Source organism: Thalassophryne amazonica, chromosome 19 (genome assembly GCF_902500255.1).
Source record: "Thalassophryne amazonica chromosome 19, fThaAma1.1, whole genome shotgun sequence".
Taxonomy (NCBI): Eukaryota; Metazoa; Chordata; class Actinopteri; order Batrachoidiformes; family Batrachoididae; genus Thalassophryne; species Thalassophryne amazonica.
The window spans coordinates 66723958-66746847 of NC_047121.1; the positions used below are offsets into that span (position 1 = coordinate 66723958).

Consider the following 22890-nt stretch of genomic DNA (forward strand, 5'->3'; position numbering starts at 1 on the left):
CAAATCTCACCACATCATCTGCAAAGTCAAGGTCAGTAAACCTTTCTTTGCTTACAAAGGCACCTAAGCCACTGGTTTCCACAATCTTACCCAACACCTAGGCTGTGCAAGCACTGAACAGTGTCGGAATCTGAACACATCCTTGATGAACACCAGTATTCACTGGGGAAAAAGTGGGTTTTATTTCTCTGTATGGCATAATGTATGTTCAATATGCTATTAATAAAGGTTTATATTATTTTTAAAAAGGGAGTCACAATGTGAGATCCACACACGGGCTCAGTGGTACCCAAACTAGCAAACCTCTAAGACTGGTGCAGGGTTGGTATAAACTGGTATATTAGCGAAAAAGTGCACCTAGCCAGCACGTATTTCATTAGACGCTGCTGTACAACTAAAATACGTGACTATAAAATAAGTTCTGTGGTAAATGTGCGGCTGATTTTTGAAACTCCAGGAATGGCTGCCCTGTTTACTCAAATTCCTTCCTCTATTTTTTTATGGAATTACGCACAAACTAAGCAACAGTAAAAGCACTCAGAGGCTTGATTGTTAACGACGTTTTTAAATAACTGGGATTTTTTTTTTCCTTTTTTAAAGATAACTTGTCCTTTTAGTGATATGTTGAGTTTGATCAACTTAAAATTGTGAATCATATTAACTCACAACATTAAATTCAGTATATTGTTTTAACCTCGCCTTCACATTAACCTTGTTATATAAATAGATATACTGAATGTCATTAAGTTCGGTAAACTAAAAAAATCTGCACTTACATGTTCTCAACCGTTTCTTTTTTACAATGTAAGTTTCAACAAGCATTTGTTTCTAGACTCACTGCTCCTAACATGGGTCAATAGATGTTCCCTTAGTTATCTACCAACCCTTGAGATCTGTTGAAAACAACAGTTAGGCACCTGGCACAATCATCCCACACAAGCATACCAAGTATTTAACAGTTCCAGTGATTGTACTCTAAAATAGCAGATTTTCTGTACATAGACTTGTGTAATAAAACAGTTCGGTCCACACGAGTCCCAGCCAGCGTCTGTTTTGTAGAACTCCGAGCTAAGACGGCAGCGAGCAACAAGGAGGTCACATGGGGTAGAACTGCGAGGCAGCTTCAGACGACTGGATCTCCACCTGAGCCATTTTGAACTGGGTGCACTGCAGCCATTTGCGCAGAGCGAAGGGTGGCGTGCCGGGTGCCTGGCCCTGCAAGCTCTGGCGGTTCACTCTGTTCTGAATAGCCTGCAGACGAAGCTGCAGCCCCGCAGACAGATGCTGGTCAACCACACAGGAGAGTTGCAAGGTCAGAGGAGGATATTATACACTCAGTGTCATAACAACAGGCAGTATTTTTAAAGCTTTACCTTGAGGTTTGACTGAATCATTGGGAGCCACATAGGAATTAACTGCAAGGGTGGAAAAACAAAAGCATGTCAGATTATGTTGCCATATTAGTGTATTTACCAGTGGCGGCGCCAGGAAATTTTTGTTGGGGGGACTGGGGTAAAAGTTGGAGGGGCTCCACAAAATGTCATTGAAATGAACAATATATAGTAAATTGCTTTATAAATACCAAGGTATATGTTTTAGTCACCTGTGCTCCTCTAAAATGTGGTATCAATGCACACACACATCACTTAGAATGATTGCAAGTTCAGTAAACTTGCACATAGGTATAAATAAAGATAAGTGAAGTTTTAAGAGTGGCTGTAATAAATATTTAGGAAACCTAAATTTTTGGAGTATGGAGTTAAATTTGTCTCATTAATACTTGCAAATGCACAGAGGCTGATTTACAAATATCCTTTGATTTGTACATGTGCTTTGTGATCCACAAACACAAATTTCTGATTTGTAACGTGTGTGGGTTTTTACAAATAAATGTTTATTTGCAAAACTGAAAATTCTGTTTGTGAAGGGTGATTCAGCATTTGCTGGATCACCGAACACACACATTCATCACTTTGCTCATTTACGCAATATTGAGACATTCTCAGCGCAAAACTGCAATTGAGATCCACAAATATGTCAGTCGCTATTCACATTATTGGCAGAATTACTGGGGGGCCGAGGGGGGGCTTGGCTCATTATTGGGTGGGCTTAAGCCCCCCCAAACCCCCCTTGGCGCCGCCACTGGTATTTACCATGGGCGTAGTCACAAATTCATTTGGGGGAGGGCGTGCTGTCTACTTGATGATGCCGTTGCAGTGGCAGCATTCTGATACACTGAATCTTTTTTTTTTTTTTTTTTTTGAAGCAGCTGTTAATTTACTGTTTTCAGTATTTCTAAGTTGTAAGTCATTTTCTGAAGCAACTGTTTAATTAGAGTTGGGAAACAATGAATTTTTTAGTGAAGTAAGTTTTCCTTTGAGAATTTTTTTTTTTTTTTTAAATAGCAAAATATGTCCTGAAACAGTTACTGCAATTAGTGTTTCAAATTATGAACTATTTTCTGAAAAAATGTTTAATTTATAGTTTTGAATATCTTGAAACATTTAACTCTTTTGTTGTGCAATTGTTTCATTTCTTCTTTTGAATCAATGACTTCATTCTTCAATTTAGTATTTTGTAGCAATGAATCATTTTCTGAAGCAGTCATTTATTTATTTATTTATTTATTTATTTTGATTGGCTTGTGTTTCTCAATTTTTCTCAGATCAAAGATCACTTAAAAATCTCGTGAACCACTTCACTGCCCAAATGTCCAAAAACAATTACTACTGCAACAATATATTATATAACAGTATATTACTATCCATTACATATTTGGAGTCATGTTTAAACAGTTTGAAAAACACTTTTAAGTTAGAATATGATATTAAGTTAAAATGTGATATTTTACTAATATATTCACTGACCACTAGGGGATCACACACGGACCATTTGAGAAAGGTTTGCTTAAACCACTGGACAATTTTCTGAAGCCAGTGTTAGTTTTTGAGTGATTGAAAACAGTCGGACATTTTCGGAGCAATTATTTCAGTCAGCGTGTTTGAAATAATTAGTCATAGTGCTTCATTTATGGTTTTGAGCAAGCAGAAGCAGAGTTCAGTTCTGAAGCAACTGTCCTATTTATTGTTTTGAAACAGTCATTTTCATTTGTCATTTTCTAAAGTAATTGTTTAATTCAGTGTTTCAAAACAATGAACTATTTTGAACCAATACTTCAATTATTATTTCAAATTAAGAAGAATATTCTGAAGCAAATATTTCATTTATGGCTTTTAGATTCTAAAAGTAGAGAATTATTTACAAAAGTAATTTGTTTTGACTTCCTGTTCAAAACAAAAGCAATTGTCTCAGTTACACCCTTGAAACAACGTATCATTTTCTCAAGCGATTGCTTCAGTTAGTGTTTCAAAACAATGAATCATTTTCTGAAGCAAGTGTTGCTTTGAGGGTTTAGAACATTTTATAGGTGTGAAGCAACTGCTTCAGTTCATGTTTCATAATCAACGTTTCATAATTAGCATTTGAAAACGATGAACTGTTTTCTGATGTCTAGTGTTTCATTTAGGGGGTTTGAGCCTGTCAAAAACAAGTGTGTGATTTTCTGAAGTAACCGTTTCATTCACTTCTTCAATGTGTTTTTTGAAAAGTGAATCATTTGGTGAAGCAACACTTCATACAATGTTAAGTGACAGTTGATGCAAACCTTGACAAAGATGGTTGAGTTGCACTCCTGCAGAGCTTCCATCAGACTGATGACATGGAGACACACCATCTCCACCATCTGAGAGAAAACAACACAAATTCTACACTTTTACTACTTCATCTTAACTCCAGCTCCAGTGGAAAAGCTGACTCTCACCACTTTATTGTGGGCCATGAGCTGCAGGATGCTCGGCGTGACACGACTCCAGAATTCCAGGCCAGTGAGGATGGCACTGGAGGAGAACTCGGTCTGGTTCTGGTTCTGCAAGGACGGAGCAGCTGCTGCCTGCTCGCAGTAGATTGTCCACAGCTGGGCAAACATGAAGGCGTGGAACAGGGAGCACATGTGCAGCACCGACGTCTGCAAACACAAAGGGCCGGTCAGGCGACAGATCGTGTCACCATGAACGTGCACAGCACCATTTGGAGGTTAGTTTCTGACAAACCTTTGACTGTTCTGGGAAACCAATGAGGATGACGATAAGATGATCAGCGATGTGAGAGCCGGCATCTAGAGGGATGGGCATGCAGGAGGTGGAGCCCTGGTGCAGGGCGCAGTGTGTCAGGGAACCCAGAAGAAGCCAAGAGAGTTGACGAATGTGGGAGACGCACTCAATGAATTCTTTTGGACTGTGGAGAAAACGAAGTTCAAGTTAACAAATCAGCACAATGACGGCTGAACCACTGCACAACGTTAATTCTCACCCTTGTTGCATGGTGGAGGAGGGTGATAACAGACCACTGCTTTGTTATTGCGGTGACTGTTTTGAGTTTCAGTTCAAAACAAAAGCAAATATCTCTTGCACTGTTTTGAAACAATGTATCATTTTCTCAAGCAATTGCTTCATTTAGTGTTTCAAAACAATGAATCATTTTTTCTGAAGCAAGTGTTGCTTTGAAGGTTTAGAATGTTTTACAGGAGTCAGTAATTTTCTTAAGCAACTGCTTCAATTCATGTTTGAACATGTCATAATTAGTGTTTATCGCTGTGATTTTTTTGAGTTCCTGTTCAAAAGGAAATATCTCTCACTGTTTTGAAACAATGTATCATTTTCTCAAGCAATTGCTTCATTTAGTGTTTCAAAACAATGAATCATTTTCTGAAGCAAGTGGTGCTTTGAAGGTTTAGAATATTTTATAGGAGTCAGTAATTTTTCTTAAGCAACTGCTTCAATTCATGTTTGAACATTTCATAATTAGCGTTTATCGCTGTGATTTTTTGAGTTCCTGTTCAAAAGAAAAGGAAATATCTCTCACTGTTTTGAAACAATGTATCATTTTCTCAATTAACTGCTTCATTTAGTGTTTCAAAACAATGAATCATTTTCTGAAGCAAGTGTTGCTTTCAAGATTTAGAACATTTTACAGGAGTCAATAATTTTCTTAAGCAACTGCTTCAGTTCATGTTTGAACATTTCATAATTAGTGTTTATCGCTGTGATTTTTTGAGTTCCTGTTCAAAAGAAAAGGAAATATCTCACTGTTTTGAAACAATGTATCATTTTCTCAATTAACTGCTTCATTTAGTGTTTCAAAACAATGAATCATTTTCTGAGGCAAGTGTTGCTTTCAAGATTTAGAACATTTTACAGGAGTCAGTAATTTTCTTAAGCAACTGCTTCAGTTCATGTTTGAACATTTCATAACTAGCGTTTATCGCTGTGATTGCTTTGAGTTTCAGTTCAAAACAAAAGCAAATATCTCTTGCACTGTTTTGAAACAATGTATCATTTTCTCAAGCAATTGCTTCATTTAGTGTTTCAAAACAATGAATCATTTTTTCTGAAGCAAGTGTTGCTTTGAAGGTTTAGAATGTTTTACAGGAGTCAGTAATTTTCTTAAGCAACTGCTTCAGTTCATGTTTGAACATGTCATAATTAGCGTTTATCGCTGTGATTTTTTGAGTTCCTGTTCAAAAGAAAAGGAAATATCTCACTGTTTTGAAACAATGTATCATTTTCTCAATTAACTGCTTCATATAGTGTTTCAAAACAATGAATATTTTCTGAAGCAAGTGTTGCTTTCAAGATTTAGAACATTTTACAGGAGTCAGTCATTTTCTTAAACAACTGCTTCAGTTCATGTTTGAACATTTCATAATTAGCGTTTATCGCTGTGATTTTTTTGAGTTCCTGTTCAAAAGAAAAGGAAATATCTCTCACTGTTTTGAAACAATGTATCATTTTCTCAAGCAATTGCTTCATTTAGTGTTTCAAAACAATGAATCATTTTCTGAAGTAAGTGTTGCTTTGAAGGTTTAGAATGTTTTACAGGAGTCAGTAATTTTCTTAAGCAACTGCTTCTGTTCATGTTTGAACATTTCATAATTAATGTTTATCGCTGTTATTGTTTTGAGTTCCAGTTCAAAACAAAATATCATTTTCTCAAGCAACTGCTTCATTTAGTGTTTGAAAACAGTGAATCATTTTCTGAAGCAAGTGTTGCTTTGAGGGTTTTGAACATTTTACAGGAGTCATTAATTTTCTTAAGCAACTGTTTCAACTCCTGTTTGAACATTTCATAATTAGCGTTTATCGTGGTTATTGTTTTGAGTTCCAGTTAAAAAAAAAAGCAAATATCTCTCCCACTGTTTTGAAACAATGCATCATTTTCTCAAACAATTGCTTCATTTAGTGTTTCAATCATTTTCTGAAGCAAGTGTTGCTTTGAGGGTTTAGAACATTTTACGTACAGGAGTCAATCATTTTCTTAAGCAACTGCTTCAATTCATGTTTGACCATTTCATAATTGGCGTTTGAAAATGATGAACTGTTTTCTGATGTCAAGTGTTTCATTTAGGGGTTTGAGCCTGTCAAAATAGTGTGTGTGATTTTCTGAAGTAACTGTTTCATTCACTTCTTCCATGTGTTCAAGTTAACAAATCAGCACAATGACGGCTGAACCACTGCAGAGGATTAATTCTCACCCTTGTTGCATGGTGGAGGGAGGGTGATAAAGCCAGGGTAGATAACGGACCACTGCTTTGTTATCACGGTGATTGCCTTTGCTGATTTCCATGGCAGCAACTTGTGCCAAACCCACTTTCAGGTTCCCCCCAAAGGTGTCCTCGTGCAGCGGTTGACAGCAAGCCTTCATGTGGCTCTAAAATAACAAAGGGGGGTTGGATGACAGACAAAATTCTTCAGATAATGGCACCGTGAAAGTCGTGGCACAGACACGCATGAAGATCCAAACTCACTTTGAGTTTGGTTAGCGTGTGCATGTCGGCGATGAAGTCGAGGAGCTCGCTGATGTACTGCCTCATGCATTCCATTGCAGCCGTTGAGCACTAGAGAAGACAAAAAGTGGTTTATCCCTTCAAAGGAATCACAGTGGGACCTCTTTGTGCTTCCTGCTGTTTTATATGGCTGGTTCTAATAAGATTCTAACGCACGGTGAGTAAACACTTACCCCCGGCAGCGTTGAGATCATGTGCTTTTGGATGATGGTGGATTCTGCCAGGCGTGTGCCGATATCTGCGCAGACGAACTGACAACATCCACAGAAAACTTTTTACACATTACGTTTGAGATCAACCACAGTTTCTTTCACACTGCAGAAATTGCAAAATCTTACCAAGTACTGTATGTTTGTCTAATTTCTAATCAAAGTACTTTATAATCTACACTTCATACACGTAAGATTTTGTTAAGAAATTACGACTTGTTTTTCAATAATACATCTTAAAAATTTTATGTGAAAGTTTTTGAAACATAGCAGAGAAAACTCATTTTGAGCTTTATATTACAATTATGAGGATGTTTTACATCTTTTCTAAATAACAGTGTCAGGATGTGGATTTTTGTCTTTGTTTGTAATGTTCTGTTTTAGTTGATTTGTTTTATTGTGTTCTTCTGTGGTTAGTTCTCTTGTTGGGTTTTTCCAGCTTGGGTTTTTCTTTCCCTATCTCTCTTGTCTGTCCCTGCTCTTGGTGGTGGGCATTTCTCTCTGTTTGGCCACACCCTTGTTCTGCTGCTTTCCATGCACACTTGTCCCTGATTTGCAGCTCATCACCTGGGGTTATATAACTAGCTGCTTTTGTCCTTCGCCAGATTGATGCATCTTGTGCCTTCTCTCCAGCTCTGTTCCTTGCGTTCCATAGTCCTGCCTGCCTGCCTCGTTGTGTTTATGACCTCCTGCCTGTTTGATCGATCGCTTAAGCCTCGATTATTTTTGTACTGCTGTATTTTTTTTTTTTTTGTATTTGCTGCTGTATTTTTTATGCTGTAAAAAATGCTGTATTTATGCTGTATTTTTTTTATTTGCTGCTGTATTTCATCGGCCTCATTGGACTCATTTCGGATGGGGATGAGTCTGCCTACAGGAGGGAGGTGGACCGGCTGGTGACCTGGTGCAGCAGCAACAACTTGGAGCTCAACGCCCAGAAAACAGTGGAGATGATCGTGGACTTCAGGAAAGCCACAGCCCCCCCGCCCTCCCTCGCCCTCACCAACAGCCCCATCACCACTGTGGTCTGTCACCGCTTCCTCGGCACCACCATCACCCAGGACCTCAAGTGGGAGTCAACCATCAACTCCCTCATCAAGAAGGCCCAGCAGAGGATGTACTTCCTGCGGCAGCTGAAGAAGGCCAAGCTGCCTGTCCAGCTGATGGTGCAGTTCTACACGGCTATCATCGAGTCCATCCTCTGCTCCTCCATCACAGTGTGGTACGCCGGGGCCACAGTCAGGGACAGACACAGACTGCAGCGCATTGTGGCCTCTGCTGAGTAGGTGATCGGCTGTAGCATTCCATCTCTCCACGACCTGCACGTCTCCAGGACTCTGGGCCGAGCAGGTCGGATCACAGCTGGCCCTTCTCACCCTGCACACAGTCTATTCAAACCACTCCCCTCGGGCAGGAGGCTACGGTCCATCCGGACCAGAACCTCCCGCCATAAGAACAGTTTCTTCCCAACTGCCGTTAGACTCATGAACACCTCATAACTCAGTCACCTTAAGCTTAACTCTGTCACTTTATCATTTTATCACGGGTCACTTTAGACAATGTACGTTGGTTTTTAATTGCACTCCTCCCACTGCACTGTTTTTTCTGTTTCTCTGTTTTTCTGTTGCACACAGCCTTTCATATTTCTTTTTTTTTATCTTATATTTTATCTTATTTTGACACATATGTTATATTTTATCCTAGCATTTTATCTCTTCTTAATGTTGCACCATTGTACCCAAGCAAATTCCTAGTCTGTGAATCCTGTTCACTGGCAATGGCAATAAACGTCTTCTGATTCTGATTCTGATTTTTGAACTGCCTACTTGTGTACCGACCTCTGGTATCCACCTCAGTAAATCCTTTTAAAAACCAGAGTTGTTTGTTCGAGCCTTGCATTTGTGTCCATCCGTTCCTGACCAACCAGCCTCATAGACAGCAGCTTAAAAATCTTTTAAAAAATGTTTAATCTCAGATATACAGTTGCTGACAGGGCCCACAACAAGTCAAAATGCAAAAAACATCTGCATTACTTCAACAACAAGCAGTCCCATTAAAAAAAACAAAAAACTTTTAAATACAGAGAACACAAGCGAGTATAACCTGCAACCATTTACTTTGATAACAAGTCTTCTGTAACTTAAAATTGATTAAATGAAGTTTTCTTCTTGTTGCACAAAGTACTATCACCATGTTTCAAAAATAAAAGCAAATTATAACCTGATACAACTTACATATGTTTTTATGTTTTGGGCAGATGTGTTTAATACTCCATTGAGAAATATAGTCTAAAGAAAATAGAACTAGGATAACACATAATTTCAATCTCATGTCTTTGTTTTATTACTTCTGATATCATTTAAAAATATATATAATCATGGCTGGATATTGTTGAGGAAATATATATTATGGAAAGATTAACCTTTCGCTTGAGAATGAGAGAAGAGGATTTCAAAAAAGAAATGGCAGAAATGGACTGGATTCAAGATTAAATTCCAGCCATAATGGACTTAGAGAATTTGTCTGTGAAACTCTCCCACAGTTTGTTTTTTCCTTTCATTTTTGTTATTTCCGGTGTTCTGATGTTTTACTACTGTTCTTGAAAAACTGGTTAAATAAAAACTGTATATATATATATATATATATATATATATATATATATATATATATATATATATATATATATATATATATATATAATCAATTTTTTTAGGTAATTTTAATCTGCAGTACATTTCGACCCCCTGGTGCACTGTGGCCTATAAACAAGTCCTTATAGCTTACTGATATTTTAGTTGTTAAGCAATTGTGTCTTATATTAAGTATTGATTAGTCATTTGGACAAGGAATTTGAGAAACATACTTGGTCATTTTTTTCCTTTTTCTTTGCAATGTAGAATGAAGTGCAAAATAAAAGAAAATATGTTTTTTGTGTTGTTTTTTGTGTTTTTATTTATTACCTGGATGAGCAGTAACAAGTTTGTATCTGGCAGACAAGACTTGAACTTGAGAGCCTGTAGAAGCTCTAACACCACAATGCGGGACATGTAGAACTTATCTCTCTCCTGAATGCAAAGAAACAGAGCGAGAGAGAGAGAGAGAGAGAGAGAGAGAGAGAGAAGGGGGGGAGTAAATGTACTGATGCAGCAACACTGCCTTTTTCTATTATCATTCTGCCTTACTCATGCAGTGAGCAGAGCAATTTACGATACTGTGTAGCCTGAAAACAGGGGATGGACAGGCAGCGGGAGGGAGGGAGGGAGGGAGACAAAGAAGGGACAGAATAGTGAAGCTGAGGAGTAGATTTAGGCCAGTCCAGATCTCTCGTCCCAGAGTCCCAGGCAGCTCGGATGAGGCTGTCAGGCTGCCTTCCCTCTCCCTGAGGACAGGCTGCTCTCTTTGTTCATCCCTTCCACACGAAGCCCAGCTGCCTGTTTACAAACCACACTGTCATCTTCTGGCTTCCACTTCGCCTCTTCCTTTCTGCGTGCACTTGGGTTTGGGCGCACGCTCCTCTGCACCTGCAGAATGCAGACCTGCCTCCAACATTTCTCACTGCAGGTCTTGTAAATGCGCCCCCACCTGCAAGCAGCCGCTTCGATAATTAAAAGTTAATGGCGCACATCTCCCTTTTGGTAAATAGCAAATTAAAGGCCACCCTAAAGCTCGGGGACCTCGTCCCCGTTCTGTGCAGTTCAGCACAGATGGGACAAATGGTGCATGGTGCACAAACGTCAGCAGGTGGCAAGACTGATTTTATGCCACCATCTAATGCTCAGGAGGCTCTAGGGTGAAAACCGACGGGGCTGTAGCCCCCCGATGGAGAGATGCAATAGCCCCCCTTGTAAGCTGACACTACGCACAGCTGTGTGATGCAGCAGTATTTCACAAATGCCGTGACTAATGCTTTTTAGTTACACAAATAAGGGAGGAAAATAATTGAAAAAGTAAATAATCAGAATTCCAAAAACACATCACACATTCATGCATTTTCCATCTGCACCATTCACTGGTGAAATAAATTGAAATACAGGCACAATAATTTTTTATTCCTTTAAATTGCCATTTAACATCTGGTAGCTCAACTGCTGGCGATAATACAACCCCTGGCAAAAATTATGGAATCACCGGCCTCGGAGGATGTTCATTCAGTTGTTTAATTTTGTAGAAAAAAAGCAGATCACAGACATGACACAAAACTAAAGTCATTTCAAATGGCAACTTTCTGGCTGTAAGAAACACTATAAGAAATCAGGAACAAAATTGTGGCAGTCAGTAACGGTTACTTTTTTAGACCAAGCAGAGGGAAAAAAAATATGGAATCACTCAATTCTGAGGATAAAAATTATGGAATCATGAAAAACAAAAGAACACTCCAACACATCACTAGTATTTTGTTGCACCACCTATGGCTTTTATAACAGCTTGCAGTCTCTGAGGCATGGACTTAATGAGTAACAAACAGTACTCTTCATCAATCTGGCTCCAACTTTCTCTGATTGCTGTTGCCAGATCAGCTTTGCAGGTTGGAGCCACCAAAGATTTTCAATTGGATTAAGATCCGGACTATTTGCAGGCCATGACATTGACCCTATGTGTCTTTTTGCAAGGAATGTTTTCACAGTTTTTGCTCTATGGCAAGATGCATTATCATCTTGAAAAATGATTTCATCATCCCCAAACATCCTTTCAATTGATGAGATAAAAAAAGTGTCCAAAATATCAACATAAACTTGTGCATTTATTGATGATGTAATGACAGCCATCTCCCCAGTGCCTTTACCTGACATGCAGCCCCATATCATCAATGACTGTGGAAATTTACATGTTCTCTTCAGGCAGTCATCTTTATAAATCTCACTGGAACGGCACCAAACAACAGTTCCAGCATCATCACCTTGCCCAATGCAGATTCGAGATTCATCACTGAATATGACTTTCATCCAGTCATCCACAGTCCACGATTGCTTTTCCTTAGCCCATTGTAACCTTGTTTTTTTCTGTTTAGGTGTTAATGATGGCTTTGGTTTTGCTTTTCTGTATGTAAATCCCATTTACTTTTTAGGCGGTTTCTTACAGTACGGTCAGACGTTGACTCCAGTTTCCTCACATTCGTTCCTCATTTGTTTTGTTGTGCATTTTCGTTTTTGAGACATATTGCTTTAAGTTTTCTGTCTTGATGTTTTGATGTCTTCCTTGGTCTACCAGTATGTTTGCCTTTAACAGCCTTCCCATGTTGTTTGTATTTGGTCCAGAGTTTAGACACAGCTGACTGTGAACAACCAACATCTTTTGCAACATTGCGTGATGATTTACCCTCTTTTAAGAGTTTGATAATCCTCTCCTTTGTTTCCATTGACATCTCTCGTGTTGGAGCCATGATTCATGTCAGTCCACTTGGTGCAACAGCTCTCCAAGGTGTGATCACTCCTTTTTAGATGCAGACTAACAAGCAGATCTGATTTGATGCAAGTGTTAGTTTTGGGGATGAAAATTTACAGGGTGATTCCATAATTTATTCCTCGGAATTGAGTGAGTCCATATTTTTTTCCCTCTGCTTGGTCTAAAAAAGTAACCATTACTGACTGCCACAATTATTTTTCCTGATTTCTTATAGTGTTTCTTAAAGCCAGAAAGTTGCCATTTGAAATGACTTTAGTTTTGTGTCATGTCTGTGATCTGCTTTTTTCTACAAAATTAAACAACTGAATGAACATCCTCCGAGGCCAGTGATTCCATAATTATTGCCAGGGGTTGTAGACGTCTCACCAGCAGCCACATTGTTTTTTTTTTGTTTTTTTATGAGAAGCAAACATATCTGTAGAATAGCAGCAGTCCTAAAATTTGAATGATTTCTCTCTATCATTAATTTGTGAAATGTATTAGTAAAAGATAGCCAGAATATTATTTTTCACATTCATTATCGCCTGTTCCTTGAGAATACAGCCATTTAGTGTTCAGCGGCCGGGAATCATCCCCAGTGTTATTGAGATCCCTCTTTTCTTGGTCAAATCAGAACCCAAAACCTCACTCACTCACTCACTCATCTTCAACCGTTTACTCTAATTAAGGGTCATGGGGGCGCTGGAGCCTATCCTAGCAGTCACAGGGCGTGAGGTGTGGTTCACCCTGGACAGGACGCAAGTCTGCCGCAGGTCCACGTATAGACAAACAAACACATTCAAACCGGAACGCACACGTACAGACAATTTAAAGTTTCCAGTCCACCTAACCTGCATGTCTTTGGATGTGGGAGGAAGCCGGAGCACCTGGAATGAACCCAAACAAACAGGGAGAACACACAAACTCCACACAGAAAGGCAACAGGTGGGAATCAATCCCATGACCTTCTTGCTGTGAGGCAGCAGTGCTAACCACTAAGCCACCGTACTACCAACTCAAAAACTGTCAAAAAAAAATTTTTAAAAGGGAGGGTGAAAGTCCAACATTCAGAAAGATTCAACAAGAACCACAAGACGCAGGAATAGAGACCGACCGATATGTATTTTTTTTGGGGGGGGGGGCAATACAGTCCAGATATTGGAGAGCAAAAAATTTGCGATACCAATATATCTGTCAGTATATATGAAACATTTATGGTAAGGAAGTGTAAGTGCAGCCGTTTAAAGATGAACTTTATTGTAAATATCTATAAACATAACAAACAGTCAAGCTACTTTCATCACACTGCTGTTACGCAGCCTTGGATTGACAGTCACCACGTTGCATTTGGATAAAAGACACGTCTCATCTATTTTGGCTCTGCTTAGCTGGCGGCATATCAACCGCTTCTTTCTTTTCACTGTAAAACTCCAACTCTGTTTGAAAATGAATGGCAGCTGATCGCTTTGACTCTGTCTCTTGTAACTAATGTGACCAAGGAATGATGGGGGGGTCCCAGTCATGTTTGACAGCGTTGTAAACAATACAAGTATAGCACCTTCTGCTGGCCAAACTATGCAATGATGAAATTGCCAACAGAGTAATTGTATTTCTGCAGCAACCCAGTCTCATGGCAGTTTGTGATGGAATTACGAAAAGTTAAGTAATCTATTGGTTTGTGATATCGTCGCGACAATGGGGCACTTTTCGTAATGGGGCATAAATTTATTTCGTGATGGCGCATGAAATGCTAGGTGACGGGGGGTCTGGGGGGTTATGGTTAGGGTTAGGGAGACACGTTATGGTTATGGTTAGAGTTGGGAGAAGGAGGAGAATTATAAATAGTAAAATTTAAAAAATGCGTCACGAAAAGCACCCCATTTTTGTGACGGGGGCACGCAAAAAAGTGTAAATATTTTCATATCTTCAAAATAACGCAAATACAGAAATGTTCCTGGAAGGTTCATTGTTGGATATTATCAACCAACCAATATATCAGTCGGGTTCTACTCAGTAACCAATGCACACCCCCCCCACCCATCCTACAATCCATGAAAAAAAAACTTGTACCGCCACTGCTCCAAAGACAACTGCAACACACGTCCCAGAAATCTCACCTCACAATAAACAACTGCACAGCACAGACACCCAAAGTAATAGTTCAGAGGGGCGCTAGGTTTGGAAAAGCAGACATTACGTGGTGAGGAATTAAAGATCGGTGTAGAAAATCAATACTGCAGGAGAAATAAAGCATGCAGCGTTGACAGAGGTTGGGGACTGAGGATCCATCTGGCTGCACAGTACAGACAGCACTGGCTCCATCTCTGTCTGAGGCCAGCCACTCCCAAAACGCACCATACGTCCTCAGCTCGAGCACGCCAACTAATCATGTCAATCAATACTGGCTGATTGCCTACTTAATCATCTTTGACACCTGGCCACATTTCTGGCTGACTGGGGAGCCGGGGACATAGATACAGCGCTGAAAGAGTGATGACCAGGACCTCAAAACTGTTCACGCTGTGGATTTGTTTAAAGGATTAACTTTTCAACACAGCACAAAAACTGCAAGGCACTCAGAGAGTGGATACCTCTGCCAAGGCTGCCCAAATATGGAATTCTGCACTAGGATTAATTGGATTATTGCATGTTGGATCCATATTTCAAATAAAACAGCGACTTCGTGAATATCACCCCTGAGCAATGTTTATATCACTGCAACAACATGTGACTGCTTGAAATTTCATTTGTTGGTGGACTGCCACAAGCTCATATCATCACGCAAAACTGACCAAAACGTCCAAAAATGACCCATCCTGCTCTGTAATTGTCCGTTCTTATGGGTTTAAGTGTAATAAGCTGATCTGAAATCAGTTTTGACAAATTTTAGACAAAGAAATCTGGTATAACGGATCAGCCTATTAACCATAATACCTGTAGGAACTGATCCCAGATCAGACTGTCAAACCAAATAGCTGCCTGTAGGATCTGATCTCAGATCAATTTATTGTACCTTAAACCAATAAAAATAGATTCCATTTCACTTCACTGTACCCATAACTCTGAAGAACTGATCCAAGTTCAGCTTAATGTGCCTAAAACCTGTAAAAACTGATCTCAGATCAACTTTTGTATTTACCACGTAAGAACTGATCCCACTTCAGTTTGCTGTAGCGTAACACTTGAGAACTCATCCCAGATCAGCTTATTGTCCCCAAAAACTGTAAAAACCAAAACCCACAACCTTTGAGAACTCATCCAAGATCAATTTGTCTCTAAACTTGTAAGAACCCTTCGCAGATCACGTAGAAAGTAGAAGAAATGATTCCAGATCACTCCACTGCACCTGCAATGTGGTAGAACAGATCTGAGATCAGTTTATTGTAACTAAACCACTGACCACCCATAAGATTGACGATGTACCCATCCTTGCAATCTCTTGCAACATTAAAGAAATGCAAAAATAAGTGTCACAGCAATGCAGATCTGCCTCAAAATTCAGTCAACTCTTCATGGTCCATGGATCAGCTCACCACAAAATTTGTCAAAATTCATCTTTTACTTTTTAAGATATCCTGGACACATCCCATACAGCTACACAACCAAGGTTGACCCTATGCCCTCCTTTTGTGCTGAAGATTACTACAATGTAGGATGTTTTTATCGTTATATATCTATACATATATGCCATATTGTTAGACAAAATTCAAAAAGTACCTTATTGAAGGCCTTATAACAAAGTCCACATAGTTCCACAAGGTAGGAGAGACTGAACATGCCGTACTGGATGACAAAGCTCAGCAGCTTGGAGAAGGCCTCTAACAGACTCTGCAAGGACAGAAAATATAAAACATTAGATGTTAGAGGTGTAGAATGTCTCAGATCAGACTTTCAGGAAGTCTGCTCTGAACTTACCCGCGTTGCATTTGTGGTGGGGATTTTCAAAAGACAAATTATGATCCTCAAACTGGAGTCCATGGGACACTAATGAGACACAGATTGTCAAAGTTGAAAGACGCCTCTGCGTTTTAAACTGCAAAAGCTGTGTCAAAATTCATCTGCGGCGATAAAGAGATTACGGTACATTAACGTGTCCTCTGCGGCAAAAAGCAGCAGAATCAAATCAGTTAGAATTTTAAGACTCGATGTTATTGAATGTGACAAGGACTCTGGTAGATGCTTTTCAGCTGAGCCGTAATCACATTAAACCAGCATCAGAGCGTGACTTACGGGACGCCAAGGAAAATATACCTTCAGAGGAAGCACAGAGGGCAGTTTGGTGAGGAAAGTCTGGAACTGGTTGCAGATGGTTGTCCATAGGTTGCTGGGGGAGTCCATGGGGAGAGCCTCCATGAAGGTGGCAATGTTGTCAAGGCAGTGCAGCATAGTTCCTCCTGCTGGCAGATTCTTCTTGTTATTTAATCCCTGGAGGGCATATAAAAGGTAAATCATGACAGAATTATGAAATCAAATTCAAGCTATCACTATTTATGTGATAGTCACCTTGAAGCTCCTGGTGTTTGCATGGAAAAGCTCCTGCATCATGACTACTTTATCACAAATGTTACTTAACCACATAAATACACTGATACACCAATGCAAAGTGAGGCAAGTTTCATAAACTGTGTGCTTTATATTTTACACGTTTTAGCTGGAGCCACAGTTATTTCTGCTTTGACAACAGCTCCCCCTGCTGGTAAGTAAATGATCTGACATTATAGTAAAATTACCTCGAGCAGCATGTTGAGAGCGGCAACTGAACTCAGTTCATTAAAGTCAACCAACGAAGAAGCAAGTGTCCTCAGAAAACTTCTATCTGCAAATTAAAAAAATAAATAAGTAAAGACAGAGATCAAATGACACGTGACAGGTGGCAAAAAAGAGTGACGGGTCACATGATGCAAAACATGCTTAAATCTAATTTTTACATCAATGTGCAGAGTTTTTGTAAAACATCCAGAAGGATCACAGTTCCATGATCCATCATTCTATAGTTTCTACTTTATTCCTAGGCTTAGGAAAAGCCTAGGCATTTGTCCAGTAAAATCAAGTCTGTCTGGGAACCATGTGCCTGCTTCACTGCATATAAAACACCTTGGAACCTTCTTGGCTGGCAACCACTCAGGCTCTCAACCTGCTCCATCCCCACCTAACGATAGTAGCCATCAATGTGCTGCAGCCTGGTGAATTGTGGGTATTCCTGTGGGTTTCTCCAGCCACTGTGATCCTCAACACTCAGGCACCCATGTGCTGGGTCATGCACAAATGCGACACATGGCCATAATAAAAGTTGACGCTCCATCACAATGCAAGTGATACTACGAGTCTTAGTCAACCTAAGTAATCGCTCATTTGTTACAAAGTCATTCCAGTGGTTTCCCAGGATCCTCTCAAAAGACCTAGTGCATCTGGTCTTGGGTATTGCTTACTGGTTAGTTTCCAAATCTCACAACCATACAGCAAGATAGATCACACCAGAATCCTAAAACCTGGACCTTGTTCTCTTGCAAAGACATCAACATCAACAGACACCTCTTTGTAGTGACTTGATGACTCTTTAAGCTCTTCCCAGGCATCTCTCAATCTCAAAGGCCAACTAACCAGAGACATGAATGTCACTGCCGGGATAAGTGAATGTCTACAATTTCACCACTTTTGCAGCATACAGATCCAGTTCTAATGGCCAAGTCCAGGAAGTCATTAAAAGCCTGAATCCTAGTCTTGATCCAAGACAGCAGCAAACCAAGACACTCAACATCTCAATGCTGCAATTTTGAAAGCTCATTGGATCATCTGTCATGTCAAAGTTAATAAATCTTTCCTCGCCAACAAAAGCACCTAATTTGCTGGTTTCCACAAACCTACCCAACACCCTTTCCATGCAAGCACTGAAGTGCATAGGGGGCAGAACACACCCCTGATGAATGCCAGATTTAATGGGAAAACTCCAGTACTTTGCCTCCGTTCTGCACACCACTCATAGTATCTGTGTATAGGCTGGTTAGACCTGTAAAATGCAATGATTGAATGAAGTTTTTCTTCCCATGTTAAGTGAAAAAGTTGTTGTTAGTAGTGCGGGTCTTGGCCAAATGGTTTCAATGTTTAGGTTTCTCGAGTCAAACCCTTCCCCTGAGGGAGAGGAGTTGGGGTACAATTAGCTAAACCTAGCAGCTAACGTTAGCTTATTTGAACCAGCCGCAGCACTGTTAACAACATAGTTGGTTCTGTTTGGGAAGCTAATATTAAATACACACTTTGTTTACTTTTCTGTTATATGTATTTGTTGTTACAACTGTTATTGTAGAGAGAAAACGACGCTATTGTGATTTATACCCCCAATTACCGCTTTGTTAGCTTTGTGGCTAACAAGGTACGCTAGGTTACTTAACGGCTAAATTAACGGCAGCCTCATCTGGCTATATTTAGCCTACTTTTGAGATTTGCACTTTTATTTTACATGGTGCAGATTTTTTACATGGTTCTTCAGTTTAAAAGGGTTCGTTAATAGATATCAATAGATAGTATCTAATTTGGGCATTTCCATCAGAAAGCATGTAGAGTATGGAATTGGTCTTCCTATAGTAGCAATCCATAACCTAGCTAGCAGGGTGACTTTAGATAGAAACCTAAAACAATATTACATCACAGCTCTGTTTCTATAATAACATAACCAGATTTATAGCTTAGCCTACTAGCTATAATTTAGTTTTACAACAAGTCTACTGACTAGGTAGATGTATACTACAATCTTCTCCTGTATGAACACTTAGATTTCAGGAGCTAACTCCTATAATATTATGCAGTAACTATATTCTTGTATATGTTGTTTACTGCCCTGATTGTGTAAATGTCACTTGTATACATGATGTTCATATTCTTGAGCCGCTTAGGTGGGTAGGGATGAGTTCCCATGGGATAAAAAAGCTTTTCAACCGACCATCCCGGTTCTCAAGACCAGGCACCTAAGTGGCTCTACTTTTTTTTTTTTAGATATTTAGATATACCTTAGTACACACAAGTAGAGTTCCACCTTAGATTTGGAATGTATAATAGAAGATATACCTTACTGAATTTTTCATGTACTGTGGAGTTGCATCAGGAAGGGCATCAGCGTAAATATTTGTGCCAAATCAACATGTAGATCGACTTCAAATCTGCTGTGGCGACCCAGAGTGAAACGGGGAGCAGCTGAAGAGTCTTACTTTTAATTGACAAACAATAAACACCAAACCAAATTAAGAGAGTATATAATGATAATAACCTGATTAAGATGCATCACATCCATTCAAAAGCACGTTTGTTTTGCTTATGTATATATCATACACCTGCCTGCCTCCTGCAGAATGCTGCCATCTGCTGGACATGCCTGGGCTGTTACAGAGAATAATCATCATCATGCACATGATGGAAATTAGGAGCAGGTGTCATTGAACTTACACATAGCTTAAAAGAGCTTCTTCATCGGTTCCTTTCAAGAGTCTAGGCCACTGTTGATTGTCAGTTACAATGGTGCTTAAAAGGATCATATTATGCACCCTTTTGTTGTTTTTTGCAAGTTAATAAAGTTTAGCGGGTATCTCAACAGCAGGTATTGAAGGTTTTGCAAAATAATAATAATAATTCATCGAGACTGAGGTTACACATCCTTTAAATAAACATGAAACTACGTTTTTCTGTGTCTGTCTCTTTAAATTAAAGAAGCTGCTGTAGACAAGACCTTCCTTAAAGGCGAGGGAGTGTTGGAGCAGTGCAATGGGCCTAATGGGCATGTCACAGAGAATACAAATAAGGTCAGGTAATTTTGTACATCTATAGAAATAATACTAATAGGTAATAAGGATTTTTGAGTTGGGTAGTCAATGTAGACCTTTGATGTTACTCTGGAAGAGTTGGGGTAAGATGCCGTTCGGGGCCAGCTGGTGGAACATGCAGCGGAGGAACTGCTTGGCTACACCTGCCACGTTCCCTGGATCAGCATACTGCAAAACACGACAGGAAGAATTACAATCCCGTACCAGCAGTCAAACTGTACATTTATTATTAAACTCATCGATAAGCATCGTGAGCATTTGAGGGGGAATGTACCTCTCAGCTTGTCCAGAAAAATTAGCGCTAGATGCCAACCTGAAAGACGTTAGAGCACTGGATTAAGATTCAGGCTTGAATTATAAATGAGGGTGAGTTATGAAATTTCATTTAAATGTGAAGTGCTGTGCAGAGCAAACCTGCCCACAGACTGCATGATGTCCAGAAGCATCGATGCGGCCAAATCCGGGCTCAGGTGGATGAACATGGAAAGAACCACAACTGCAAGGCTGAGCGTCTCCTCATCGTCCTCCAGCACGGCCGCACAGTCCCGGCACCTGGCAGAAAATCACACCATGATCCCCTTTAAACACTAAATGGGAGCGTTTCTGATTAGGGCTGCAACAAATGATTATTTGGATCATTGATGAATCTGATGGGGTTTCAACACGATTAATCGATTAATCGGATTAGCCGGGAATTTTTTTAAAATGTGCCAGGGAAACAATTTTTCTCTCCTTCCATCACTTTAACAACAGAACATTATTTGAAAACTTAAAATACTTGAAAATCAACAAATCATCAAATGTCCCTTGGCTGTTAAAATAAAAAAATAATAAAGACTAAAACAGTTTATAATAAAGAACAAAAATAATTATTTCAAAGTGCTGAGTTGCCATAAAACAACATTGAAACATATAAATGTTAGAAAATATATGGTGAAAAAAGAGGTATTTTTTGTTGCTGCAAATGAGCAATTAGCATAACCAGTTAACCATAAAAACTAAATCAAAAACTGCAGCCTGATTCATTATATGTGCAACATTCTCTGTATAACTTGTAAACTATGTGGTCATTTCACAATGACACATGTGACTCATGTCTCTTTCTCTAAAATCGTATTGTAGCATTATTAGTTATTATACTATTGTTTATTATTAATATATAAATAAACATAAATTTAAAAATATTAAAAATTGTATTATATTTTACTCTTTTATGACAACAAACGCTGAGCCATTAATTATTATACAGAAAACAAATGCACAAACATGCTGAAAAACCAGCAGCTTAATGCTAACTTTAACACTGAAAATGCCAAAGACATGCTAATGCGTTAGCATTGGCGTTAGCATAAAATACATCTATCAACTGTTTCAGAAGACCGTAACAGGTCAGTTTAACATAAAAAAGGTAAACATTCCTCACAGACATATGCTCTTTAGGGTTTTAGTGGGAAAAATTAAGATAAAGTGAAATAAAACAAATGAAACCAACTAAGCAGCAGCTCAAAGCACTCCTTCATTGGTTCAAGATTCAAAGCAAAGCTCGGTTGATTATATGGAAGAAACGAAACATTTGCGGTAAAACAAAGTTATTTAGCAACTAATCGATGACTAAATTAGTTGACAACTATTTTAATAATCGATTAACTCGATTAGTTGTTTCAGCTCTATTTCTGAGCCTTGGGAGGATGGGTGGCTCATTCACCTGTCAGACATCGTGGTTGGCTGCTCGTCAATGAACTCCTCAGGTGCAGGGACGAACATACTGACGGTGCTCGGTGCAGAGAGGAGACTAGTTTTCGTTGGACCTGGAGAAGACCAAAGTGAGGAGCGATGAAAAGACAGCAGGTCTCTGGTTAAGTGACTTACTAGTCACTACCTCCATGACTGACCCGTGTCCCAGGTGCTGATATTATGCGGGGCACTGGATTGATGCTCCAGCTGCCTCTTCATTATCTGGCTCATGGTCAGAGCACCCAGAGAGCCTCGTTTCACCTGGCGATACTGGGCTAAAGGACACAACGCAGAAAAAAAAAACACTTACATTAAAATGCCAGAGAAACTTGTTATAAAGGTAGACACCAAAAAAATAAAAATGTTGATATTCTTTGTGCTGTCCATTACTTGAGGAAAGGTTCCAGTATTTGGAGCCTACTTGATATTGATGAGCGGTGGCTCGTTTCAGGCAAATCCGCTTCAAGCGTTGGTGCCGAGGCCGATTCTCGCGGCTTTTCCAAAGTTGATATAATTTTGTGATCTGCAAGGCAACAGGAAATTATGATGAACAGAAGAGAGTTCTCTCAAACTTCACCTTCCCACCACCCAAAAAAAAAATCCCCCTCACAACAATCACTTGGTTCCTTTCCTGAAACATACACTCAACAAAATATAAATGCAACACTTTTGGTTTTGCTCCCATTTTGTATGAGATGAACTCAAAGATCTAAAACTTTTTCCACATACACAATATCACCATTTCCCTCAAATATTGTTCACAAACCAGTCTAAATCTGTGATAGTGAGCACTTCTCCTTTGCTGAGATAATCCATCCCACCTCACAGGTGTGCCATACCAAGATGCTGATTA

The 22890-nt window shown here is 39.4% G+C and overlaps 1 protein-coding gene and 1 long non-coding RNA gene across 4 annotated transcripts; both read right to left on the bottom strand.

Annotated features, from left to right (window-relative positions):
• Positions 1-599: 599 nt before the first annotated feature.
• LOC117531853 (protein unc-79 homolog) lies at positions 600-20826 on the bottom strand. 3 transcript variants are annotated; one of them, XM_034195040.1, is made up of 16 exons: positions 20718-20826; positions 20578-20616; positions 20360-20471; positions 17223-17308; positions 16744-16917; positions 16408-16476; positions 16210-16320; positions 10071-10175; positions 7075-7152; positions 6863-6952; positions 6590-6765; positions 4110-4293; positions 3824-4024; positions 3665-3742; positions 1374-1415; positions 600-1284 (listed from the first exon to the last, which is right to left on the bottom strand). In XM_034195040.1, exons 3-16 carry the CDS (start codon positions 20418-20420, stop codon positions 1096-1098), a joined length of 1644 nt encoding a protein of 547 aa, XP_034050931.1. In that variant the 5' UTR covers positions 20421-20471; positions 20578-20616; positions 20718-20826; the 3' UTR covers positions 600-1095. The 3 variants fall into 3 exon arrangements, with proteins under 3 accessions (XP_034050931.1, XP_034050930.1, XP_034050933.1); XM_034195039.1 differs by having other exon boundaries at positions 3821-4024; XM_034195042.1 differs by lacking the exons at positions 20360-20471; positions 20578-20616; positions 20718-20826 and having other exon boundaries at positions 3821-4024; positions 16744-16889; positions 17223-17306.
• Positions 20827-22591, bottom strand: LOC117531856. Its single transcript, XR_004566750.1, has 4 exons — positions 22459-22591; positions 22196-22312; positions 22009-22111; positions 20827-20855 (listed from the first exon to the last, which is right to left on the bottom strand). It is a non-coding gene; the product is annotated as an uncharacterized LOC117531856 (long non-coding RNA).
• Between the last annotated feature and the right edge of the window lie 299 nt (positions 22592-22890).